Here is an 11,681-nt window from a genome sequence, read left to right as displayed (position 1 = left end):
AGCACGACTCAATCGTCTAACAAACACCGTACTTAGGCCCTTATCCAATCAGAATTGTAAAAAGATCAATAACATATTTGTTGTTGCACTGTAAGAAAGCATGTTTTGATAAATGTCATAAGCAATATCATGTTCAAAACGAAAGTGATACGCTTTCACAACGCGCAGAAAGAACATGATTTTTTAGGCAAAGGCGGTTGATTCATAGGTAACCACTCAGTCTAGACCCCCCCAGATCTCTTTAACCCAGAGCAGAAGACCCGAAGATCCAAATCACGTTCTGCGCATGCATTTCTTTATCCTTTACGCACAACTTTTGCATTCACCCTCCCTCGCCAATGTCAAGTGTGAATGATAATTCTTCAAGTTTTACCAGAGTTACGTCCATGCAGCATCTTGTCGTGTCTTTGGCTATGCCGGATTAAGTGATATGACATGCTATTCTATAACATAATTTCTCCGTAATGTAAATGTAATTAACTAGAGAGTCGGGGCACCACAAAATAATATTTTTAGAACTGTTATCTTCCGAATAAACTCAAAGACCTAGTAATATTTTACATCAATAGCCGTCAATATTAACCGTCATCTTAATTCAGTCTCATCTGAAAGTTATAAATTCTTGGTTATCTGCACGAACCCTGGCTAACAAGTTGAACCAGCAATACCAAATTGGGTTTAATTATTTATTTACTAAATACCTAACTAATCACACAGAATTACACATACACATAATTAAATCATGACTTGATTACAAATGACGTCATAAAGGAAAACGTCCCTAAAGCCGGAACAGATATGACAGCTGGTTACACAAAAGAAAAGGGGCTGGGTTTGAGTGAAAGAGCGGGAAGACTTGAGGAACAAAGGGCGAAGCTGTGCTATCATAAATACAGTATCTTATGCATTCTAAATTACCGCCAATTTGGAAAAGGAAAATGCAATAAATATTTACTCTGAGCTGCGCTTCGGTAGGTTGGTGGTAGATGGAAGGACGTGTTGTCCAACCAAGTCCTTTGAAGAATGTCTCTGTTTGTCAATTGGATACTTTGTAGTAACGTCGTTGGTTGATTGATGGGATACTCGGTCTGTTCCTTCCTAACCCTCGTTTGCAGCGGCTGTTGCTAACTCAACGGCTAGGAGGTATCACTTCTGTAGTGAATAAGAATTCAAAGTTCATACCATTCGCAACCAAAGCTCACACTGATGTTGACTTCGTTCTGTAGATATTATCTGAACCATTCTGACATTGGACCGTCGTCCCCACATCCTTGGAACAGAAGGTTATATTGTCATCAAGGCTTTATATAGGAAGGGAGAGGAGAGCGTGTTTGAAAAGTTGTATAGCCCATGTCCCTTCACAGGGGCGGGCCACTGAGTGACCAGAGCCCTTTCTTATGAAAACCCAAATCTCACATTTTAGAAACTAAAATCACATTTCATCCCATCACGAATAATTTCATATTCAAACATTTAAATTGAACAACAATTCCATGTGAATCCGATAACTCTGACTTTCCACTGTAGAGTTTGTCATCTTATCATTGATGACAATGTCTCAGATGACAACCGAACTGACATCATATTCATTAAGTACCACTGCATATGTTCAATTGGTCGGATTACCAGAATATAGTTAATTTCCCCCCACCTTCTGATGTTCCCAGAATCTCTATGTTAACCAAGGGTTTTGCAAATGTAACATCAGTAGGGTAGAGAGAGGAAAAAGGGGGGACGTCATAACAATCTGCATGCCAACCATTTGAGTAATATTATGTTTTTTCAAAGTAGCCCAGAGTGTTGTTTTGAACGTTGTAGCCTACAGTGAGATCATTTTGAATTGTGTTAAACTGTAGCATACCTGTGTTTACTTTCAATCAAAGCACATATTTTGCATAGTGGCGTGAGCTGTTGAGTTTTGGCCACATACTCGCACAATCATGCTAAAATCTCATAAGAAATTAGGTGGTATTTTTTGTCTTACAGTAACGTTACACTATGCTATTATATTCGGTTCTGTTATGTAGAATATCATCATTATGTGATCTTACAGACATTGATTCAGCTTTGATCTAACTTTATTAAAAGGAGCACCATTCGCCTGAGTAGCCTGTTCAGTGAGCAGCCTAACGAGTAGTAATACATTTTTTTCAATGAAACTAACAAAGTGCTTCACATAATTTAAAAAAAGTACCAACAAAGAAACATAGACAGGAGGAAAGAGAATGAAACAAGACAGCTAATTAAAATCCTACAATAAAATATTTATATATAGAGGAGAGACGCATTCGTTCATACATATGAGGCGTCAGGGAGGCAGAATGCCGGAAGTGAGTTACTTCTCTACTCCTTTTAAAGCAGATATACAGTAGAGCAGAGGCTGTGCATAAAGTACATGCGCAGAAGCTTCAGGACCTTTTGATGTCAGGGAGAGGGGTCCAGAGAAGAAGTCGGACCTGCAGCCACGCAGTACAAAAAGCCTGTTTCTCTGTATTTGATTGGAAAGAGCTTCAACAAAATACTATTCTATAGACCGTTCCCATTACTAAGAGTGATGAAAGATCATAACACACCTACCACAACACACAAGACCGTATTCATCAGCAAAGTCAAAAGCATCCCTCACACCACAGTCACATTTACCTCTCTCTACCTTGGCCATGCAAACTGAGTCATCAGTGTAGGATAAAATGTCATGGGACAATTAGAGGAGAGATGCATTAGAGGAGAGACGCATTCGTTCATACATATGAGGCGTCAGGGAGGCAGAATGCCGGAAGTGAGTCACTTCTCTACTCCAACCAGAAGCATGCTGTGATGTCATTACCATATCATCAATGCCCAACAGTCAGCGGCAGTCAGTAGACAGCTTTCATGGCGGTGTGCCCCTTTACTGAGGTGAAATTAGATGTGAACACTGATGTTACAATAGTAGGCTCCGGTCATGAACCATAACTGACTCCAGAACAAAATGTTGCCGGCCCAGACAGCAAGGGTCATGAAGTTCATAGGACATCACAGCTGAATGGGTTGAAGAGCTCACTTCAATCTGATTGTCAATTGAGGATGAGGACGATTAATGATTTTAATGATTTTCTGATCTTATCTTAAAGTGACCATATGATTTTAGCCTACATATGGCTTGAAGAAGATTGATGGATTCAGCCACAACACCCTCTCACACTGATAAGCCCAATATCTAGACCATTAATGAAAAGCAACAAAACAACAGGAAACATTTCCCTCAGGATCAACCTTATCATCTCAGTCTGCAGTCTCTCAGAGACCACAGAGATGGGGAAGGTCCCTTCACAATATCCTCTCACTTTTATTAGGCCAAACCTCTCCTATCATAGTCACACTGTCTTTCCAGGGGAAATGCTCAGCAACCCAGAGTGGTGTGTGTAAATTTAAGTAATGAAAAAAGAAAGGCTGCATACTACCACTCAAGTGCTTTTCCATGTTTTTCCTTGGTCTCAGCCCATTGCGAAAATGTAAAAAGCCTACCATTGATCTCCGGACAGACAGACAAGATGGATGGAGAGAACCCTTGAAACACAAAGAGATCAATGGTTCCTGGAATTATGCACACACTTTAATCAGCATAAGCTCAATACCTTTCTGTGTCAAGGGCTAAATCAGTGCACCCTGACTTTACTTCTCACAAAATGGAGTGTGGGGACAATATTGACAATCTTAAGTGGAGTTGTTTGTTGAAACACTGCTTTTTGCAATTGAGCACTTTCATCCCTCTGTTCACATTGTCAACTTTGGAAGTGACAAAAATGTATTAACAAAAGGAGATCTATAAAGGTGAGCAAGTAGGCTAATTAAAACAACTAATAATGATGCATTACAATTACCGTTTATATAAGGATGGCAACGACATTCGTGTTTTTTTCAGCCCAGGGCGCAGCTTCTCCATAGTTCTGTTGCGAGTCAGGTACGGCTCTGTATCGGAGTGAAAACGCTGCTTGAATCGGATGTGAGTTCTTGGTTGTCGCCACAAGTGTTTGGGTGCCTTGGCGGAACCAGCACCTTCTCTACTTAGACCTGTACACTCCATATGTTCGGTTGTTCCCTCCAACATCAGGAGGCTCTTCGATATAAACGTATTATGTGCGCGCTGTTGGCGGTGGCAGAGCGTGCTGTCCACTAGCCGAGGTACTGAAACGAGGAAACGCTTCCTCACAATCGAAATGGAAAGTTCTTCTGCGTCAATATCGACATAACCCCAGTGAATAGTACAGCCACAAACGAATGATATCAACTCTTAAAATATGATATGAAACTATTAATTTTATCCTCTCTGCTTTCGCTGCCTTTCATCCATAGAGATTCATCCGTCCGCAAACATTTGTGTAAATCCTAGCGCACGCGGTCTCAAGGTATGTACTTATAGCAAGACATAGAATAAAACAACGTTTTTGTCCATTTCTGAAAGCTCTTCAAACGAAAGCATGTCGGAGAGAGAGGAGCATCTATAGATAGGTGAACTCTCACTCCCCTGCGTGTGTTGTTGTGCTCTCATCCGCGCGCATTTTATAAAGCAGTCCAGCCAACCGTTGGGACTGACGTGAGGTAGGCTATTCATCACATTACCGAGTAAGCAACATTGACTGGGAATTCGGGAAATTACTAATCCCTCTGTGATTTGATTTATTTATGTTATAAACTTTGGACACTTTCAAATTTTCTGTGACCAAATTGTATGTTGGCTACTGGTAATTGTAAATGAGTCAGCCCAACTCTGCAATCAAAAATATCACCTCCATATAGACAATTTCAAAGGAAATACAAAATATATTCAGCCACTCAAGGAGTGCAAGGTCAATGTAATAAAATATTTATATAAAAAAACGTGCTTCTTTATTAGTATAGTACATTTTTTAAATAATAAACAGCTTTTATTGAACTGTAATTTCCCTCCAATATCGCTAGAATACAATTGCACTTGCAGTATGTTCTCTTTAATTTCATTAAATCCTGAAACTAATGTTGGCCTGTGGGTAACTGCAAAAATAAAGAAAACGCCAACATAATGTGTCTTAATAGGGCATTGGGCCACCACAATCCAGAACAGCTTCAGTGCACCTTGGCATAGATTCTACAAGTGTCTGGAAACCTATCGAATTCCATGATTTGGTGATTTGTTGATGGTAGTGGACAACGCTGTCTCAGGCGCTGCTCCAGAATCTCCCATAAGTGTTCAATTTGGATGAGATCTGGTGACTGAGACGGCCATGGCATATGGTTTCCATCGTTTTCATGGTCATTCGTGCCCTGTGGATGGGGGCATTGTCATCCTATGGGGGGGATTAGCCATGGTAACCCAAAAAAATGGCCTACCCTGCATTTTTATACATGACCCTAAGCATGATGGGATGTTAATTGTTTAATTAACTCAGGAACCACAGCCATGTGGAAGCACCTGCTTTCAATATATTTTGTATCCCACAGTTACTGAAGTGTTTCCATTATTTTGGCAGTTACCTGCATCTTGTAATGCTCAACCATAAAAGGCAATAACACTCCCCATAGCCCTGACATCCAGTAATAGTTCTTCAACAGTAATAGACCTTTGACAGTAATAGACCTTTGAAAGTAATAGACTTTCAAATGCATCCTGTATCCAAAAGACATGGATAATTGCACAACGTTTCAAATGAATTACAGAGGAATCCTTTTCTCTACCTTTATCTCTAGTTATGTGCATGTCACTGTGCCCTTTTCCTGGCATTGCAAACATCGAGAGTAGGAGAGTGAGACGGGGGGAGAGAGAGAGAGGGTTGTCCAGACTGTTTTCAGAACTATGAGCTGAAGTATGCCAGTGGAAGGGAAGACAGTAGCTGGTGAACCAACTGTAGTTTGTGACTACTATCATCTCCCATTTTAGCCAATTCAGTTGCAGTCATTCTCTGTTAGGGATTTTTCTGTCATGACATGTTTTAAAGTCACTTAATGAACCATAAACCAAATTGTTATCAGTTAAAACACTATAACCGTAGGTCTACCTTTACCTCTGAACTTTTATTATCCTCCCTCCTCATAATGGAGAGAAATTAGAAAATATCTTAAAGATACAGTATGTGGGTTTGTTGTAACAGACGAGGCAATATTTCTTAAACTTACTGAAGGCAAATCATTTAATGTAAATGTTGATATTAGTTGGTGAGGGTCTTCAACATTGTGTTTTGAGGCATTTCTAATATTTTTAAGACTTTTGCTGGTGGATGTTTTCTAAGACCCGTTTTTCCATCTGTTTGACTAGAAATCAAAGCTTCTGCTTATTCCTAATTTTAGGATGCAAATTATTGAAAATGTTCTATATGCCTTAATATCTAAAAAATATAGACTCGTAGCTTTCATTTGACACCAAATTTGGGTTATTTTCCATGGAAGGCCAACAGCAAAACATGCCGAAAGAGAGCGATATAAAAGAAAGGTATAGAGATGAGACAACTAAAAAAAAGAGAACACAGAGGACTGAGAGGAAGAAGAAAAATGTCAGACATAAACAGAGAAAGGGAGAAAGAGGGAGAAAGACATGAGACATAAATGGACATGGAGAGAGAATCAACCATCCAAGATTCTCCCCCTCCCACATTTCTTCCCACTTGCCTCTTCCCACCATTCCAGTAATTACCCGTCATTTCAAAAACAGCCCCCCATACAGAATCCTGCATATTTTCCTGCCGTCTGGCCTCTGTGATGCCGAGAAGCAGACTGTAGAGCCATCAGCTCAAGCACAGACACAGTGTGTTGGTGGAGAGGCTAGATGTAGTGCCCGGCCAAAACTAAATGTGGATACACGAACACAGACACACTAAAGCAGTGACCTCCACTGACCCGAGACAGGGAGAGAGTGAGTTAGGTAGCAGTCGTCAGACAGAAGGCTTTTCTTAACCCACTCTGGGCCTAGAGACATGCGGGATTCAGAGAGATTAAAGCGCAGCCAAGAACATGAAGGTCGATGAGCACGTACTTAGAGACGTAGGGGCAGGCAGGCGTGATGGGAAGACGCTGTGTGAGTGAGTGCATAAACACACAGACATCTGGGGACAAACAGACACCGGCCACGCCCACACACATCCACAAAAGTTATTCAGACTCTGCTCCCTCAGGCTTGGCTGCAAGAATAGATGGATTCTAAAACCAAATGTCACAGGTGAAATTTGACAAAAAGTCAGTTGACAGTCTGTCCTTCTGAGATTTTATCATATTTTCCTGAAGTGTGGAGTAAATTCAAACCCCAGCATAAGACATCAATATCACACAGTAGCCTTCTCAATGAATCACACTGTGGACCTCTCATGGCTTGTTGAGCACATGGAGGGGAGAAAAAGAGGGAGAGAAACAAGAGATTGTGAGCACTCGAGGGACAGAGTGAGAAATAAAGAGAGGCAGCTCACTTGACAGTGAGTGTTGACAGTAAATGAGACAAAAAACAAAGTGTGTGAGAGAGACAGAATTAGAGAGAGATAGTTGAAAGATTAACAAGCTGCTCCACTGACTTGTAGTCGTCGATGGTTTCCAGGCTCGTGGCCTCTACGCCAGCCAGGGCCTTCCTATAGAGAGCTTCCAGGTGTAGAAGCCTGCGGTTGTCCTGGGCGTAGGTGGAGTGGCGCCGGGACAGCGGGGGCAGTAGCACAGTCCCTGAGAAACGCCGACGCAATGCATAGCTGGGGTTGGCCAGGGGGAGAGAGTCCCGCCGACTCTGTGAAGGAAACAAAACGCTACTAATCAGAGGACAGGTATTATGATCAATTAATTATATTGACACTGAACAAAAATATAAAAACGCAAGATGTAAAGTTTTGGTACCATGAGCTGAAATAAAAGATCCCAGAAATAGTCTATATGCACAAAATGCTTATTTATCTCAAATTCTGTGCACAAATTTGTTTACATCCCTGTTAGTGAGCATTTCACTTTTGCCAAGATAATACAGCCATCTGACAGGTGTGGCATATCAAGATGCTGATTAAAGAGCATGATCATTACACAGAGGCACCTTGTGCTGGGGACAATAAAAGGCCACTCTAAAATGTGAAGTTTTGTCACACAAGACAATGCCACAGATGTCTAAAGTTGAGGGAGCTTCCAAATTGGCATACTGACTGCAGAAATGTGCACCAGAGCTGTTGCCAGATCATTTTATGTTAATTTCCCTACCATAAACCGCCCCCAACGTCGTTCTAGAGAATTTGGCAATACATCCAACTGCCCTCACAACCGCAGACCACATGTAACCATGCCAGCCCAGGAACACCAGATCCAGCTTCTTCACCTGCGGGATCGTCTGAGACCAGCCACCTGGACAGCTAATGAAACTGTGGGTTTGCACAACCAAATAATTTATTCACAAATTGTCAGAAACAGTCTCAGGGAAGCTCATCTGTGTGCTCATCGTTCTCACCAGGGTCTTGACCTGACTGCAGTTCAGTGTTGTAACTCACTTCAGGGGGGCAAATGCTCACCTTTGATGGCCACTAGCACACTGGAGAAGAGTGCTCTTCACGGATGAATCCCGGGTTTCAACTGTACCAGGTAGAGGGCGTCATGTGTGCGAGCGGTTTGCTGATGTCAACATTTTGAACTGAGTCCCCCACTGCGGCTTCTTTCGTGGTCTGCATACTCAGACATTTGGGATGCTCTGGATCAACATGTACAACAACGTGTTCCAGTTTCCGCCTACATCCAGCAACTTCTCACAACCATTGAAGAGGAGTGGAGCTGTAGCTGTTGCGGTGACTGTATTACCGTCACACAGGCGGAAACGAGACATGAAGGCAGTCAAATTTCACGTGACCGTTTAGTCACGGTAAATTAGGCTTCTCCAAGCTCTGATGCTGCTGATGGCTTACCAAACTTGCTAACTGCTTGGTACTCAGCACTCTCCTGTCCCTCTAATCACGCTGACATCAATGCAAATGTAATCGAAAATCTAAATCAAACACTTCATGAGGGCCCATGAGCTCATGTTGCGCAACATTTCTATAGGCTATACAACTGCTGGAGAAAACAGGGTGATGGCCTCTATTAAAAAGATTAACAATTAAAAAGATTAAAAAGAGGATCCCATCAGCCTTCTATAATGGTTCATTCTAAATCAAAACAAACGTCACATATACACATATATGATTAAATCAAGAATAGTCTGATGGGTGACAATATTAGCCTTAGCCTACTTGTGAATAATATATTATCACTTGTAAATGATGCCCAGCGTAAGGCAAGAGACAATGCCTTTTTTTTGGCGACTTTTTCTAATCATTGTTGCACACCTCATGTAGCCTAGCCCATAGGCCTATAAGTTTTAGTAAAGTTTGTATCACAAATAAAGTGGCCAAATAACGACCACTGGCTGCAAAAGGCAAGGATTTTTTTAAAGGTGCATTATGTCCACAAAGGGGATGCCGCCGTCAATTTCAAGGCATATCAAGTGCTTGTCAAATTGTGAATGAGTGACTGATGAATTGTGTACAGCCTGCACAAAAAAACAATACAGAGCTCATCACTTTCAAGTGACTTTTAAAAAATCATTAGTCTCATCATTGAGCCTTACAAGGTATTACAAATCTTTAAACCTGTCTAAAATAAACAACAGATTTTTTTCTGAAGGTGTAGACTATATTACATTGATTCATTAGACTTTTTAAAATGTAGATGTTCCAAAGGTCTGCATCAGTGGCTTGTAAGCTGTGTGGAAGCCAGGAGCTGCTTCAATTGTTTGTTAATTAACGGTAAATTACCTTTAGACCGAAAGTTATTTGCTTGACAATCACCAGCTAATGACATTTTGTGAATGCCACAGCCCTAAGCGGGACAATATTCCACAGGCCACAATCAACCGCCTGATCAACTCAATGCGAAGGAGAAGTCACACTGCATGAGGCAAATGGTGGTCACACTAGTTACTGACTGGTTTTCTGATCCACCCCTACCTTTAAGGTATCTGTGACCAACAGATGCATATCTGTATTCCCAGTCATGTGAAATCCATAGATTAGGGCCTAATGAATTTGCTGATTTCCTTATATGAACTTTAACTCAGTAAAATCTTTCAAATTGTTGCATGTTGCATTTACATTTCTGTTCAGTGTAGTTACAGCCTTTTGACAAATAGTATGAAGACATTCAGTCACTGAGCAGTTGGGATTCGCACAACAGGGCAATAACTGCAAGGGTTCAAGGTATCACCTCAACAGGAACCAGTGACTGTAATATGTAACTGTGTATAAATGGTCGAAAACAATGTCAGACCATTTGGAAAGGGTGAAATAAGTTCACTACAAAAAGCCTCACACAAACACCCACTGCCAAAAACACAATTACTAGATTGACAAAGTGGACTCAGCTCCAGACATCTATTTTCTAAATGTTATTGAGTGCAACAAGCCACCAACCCAAACCATGCTTGACTGGTCTCCTTGTGTTCTAAGGGTGTGTTTGTAAATTCCCTCTGGCTATCTACTCAGATTCCAGGGCACTCTCGTCCGAGTGTGCTACAGCGCAGAAGAATTGATGAATTTACAAATGCTCAACACTCATTGAATATTCTGAAGCTCACAACTTGTTCGGTATTGCAAACTGGCGATACACACTCGACGGAATGTAAAGAGGATTGGCAATCCATCTCTCTTCGTGACACAGGACTTCCTTACTCTGAGCTCTACTATACTGTGGTGCGCTGGCTGGCAATATGAAAAAACATGGACAGCAATCTGAAACATCTATGGTAATATGAAACAACATGGATGGTAATATGAAAAAACATGGATGACAAGATGAAACGTTGATGTCATATGAAACAACATGGACAGCAATATGAAACAGCCAGGCCTGGATGATGTCCACAAAGCAAAAACACAGACAGCCTCAATTGCATATTTAGCTTCTGACCCACCAGTGGCAAAATGAGTAGATACAGTGCCTTCGGAAAGTATTCAGACCCCACATTTTGTTACATTACAGCCTTATTCTTAAATGGATTAAATAAAAAACACATTCCTTATCAATCTACACATAATACCCATATTATTATTTACAATGACGGCCTACCCCGGCCAAACCCTAACCTGGACGACGCTGTGCCAATTGTGCGCCACCCTATGGGACTCCCAATCACAGCATGTTGTGATACAGCTTGGAATCAAACCAGGGTCTGTAGTGACGTCTCTAGCACTGAGATGCAGAAGTTTGGAAGCACCAAGACTCTTCCTAGACCTGGCCGCCCGACTAAACAGAGCAATCGGGGAAGAAGGGCCTTGGTCAGGGAGGTGACCAAGAACCCGATGGTCACTCTGACAGAGCTCCAGAGTTCCTCTGGGGAGATGGGAGAACCTTCCAGAAGGACAACCATCTCTGCAGCACTCCACCAAATCAGGCCTTTATGGTAGAGTGGCCAGACGGGAGCCACTCCTCAGTAAAAGGCACATGAGAGCCCGCTTGGAGTTTGCCAAAAGGCACCCAAAAACTCTCAGACCATGAGAAACAAGATTCTCTGGTCTGATGAAACCAAGATTGAACTCTGCTGTGTGGATGTTTTTCAGCGGCAGGGACTGGGAGACTAGTCAGGATCGAGGGAAAGCTGAATGGAGCAAAGTACATAGAGATCCTTGATGAAAACCTGCTCCAGAGCGCTCAGGACCTCAGACTTGGGGTTCGGGACAAGTCTC

The 11,681-nt window shown here is 41.8% G+C and overlaps 1 protein-coding gene across 3 annotated transcripts in view; it reads right to left on the bottom strand.

Annotated features, from left to right (window-relative positions):
* LOC123998083 (cAMP-specific 3',5'-cyclic phosphodiesterase 4C-like) overlaps nt 1-11,681 on the bottom strand; it is a 162,398-nt gene that overhangs the window by 127,132 nt on the left and 23,585 nt on the right. For all 3 annotated transcript variants that reach the window (XM_046302965.1, XM_046302984.1, XM_046303011.1), the window contains one exon: nt 7,515-7,717. In XM_046302965.1, the coding sequence (XP_046158921.1) occupies nt 7,515-7,717 (203 nt within the window). The remainder of the gene's footprint in view (nt 1-7,514; nt 7,718-11,681) is intronic.

This window comes from Oncorhynchus gorbuscha, linkage group LG02 (assembly GCF_021184085.1).
Source record: "Oncorhynchus gorbuscha isolate QuinsamMale2020 ecotype Even-year linkage group LG02, OgorEven_v1.0, whole genome shotgun sequence".
In the NCBI taxonomy this organism is placed as follows: domain Eukaryota; kingdom Metazoa; phylum Chordata; class Actinopteri; order Salmoniformes; family Salmonidae; genus Oncorhynchus; species Oncorhynchus gorbuscha.
The sequence above is the reverse complement of the archived record's forward strand: the minus strand, read 5'-3'. Positions and strand labels throughout refer to the sequence as shown.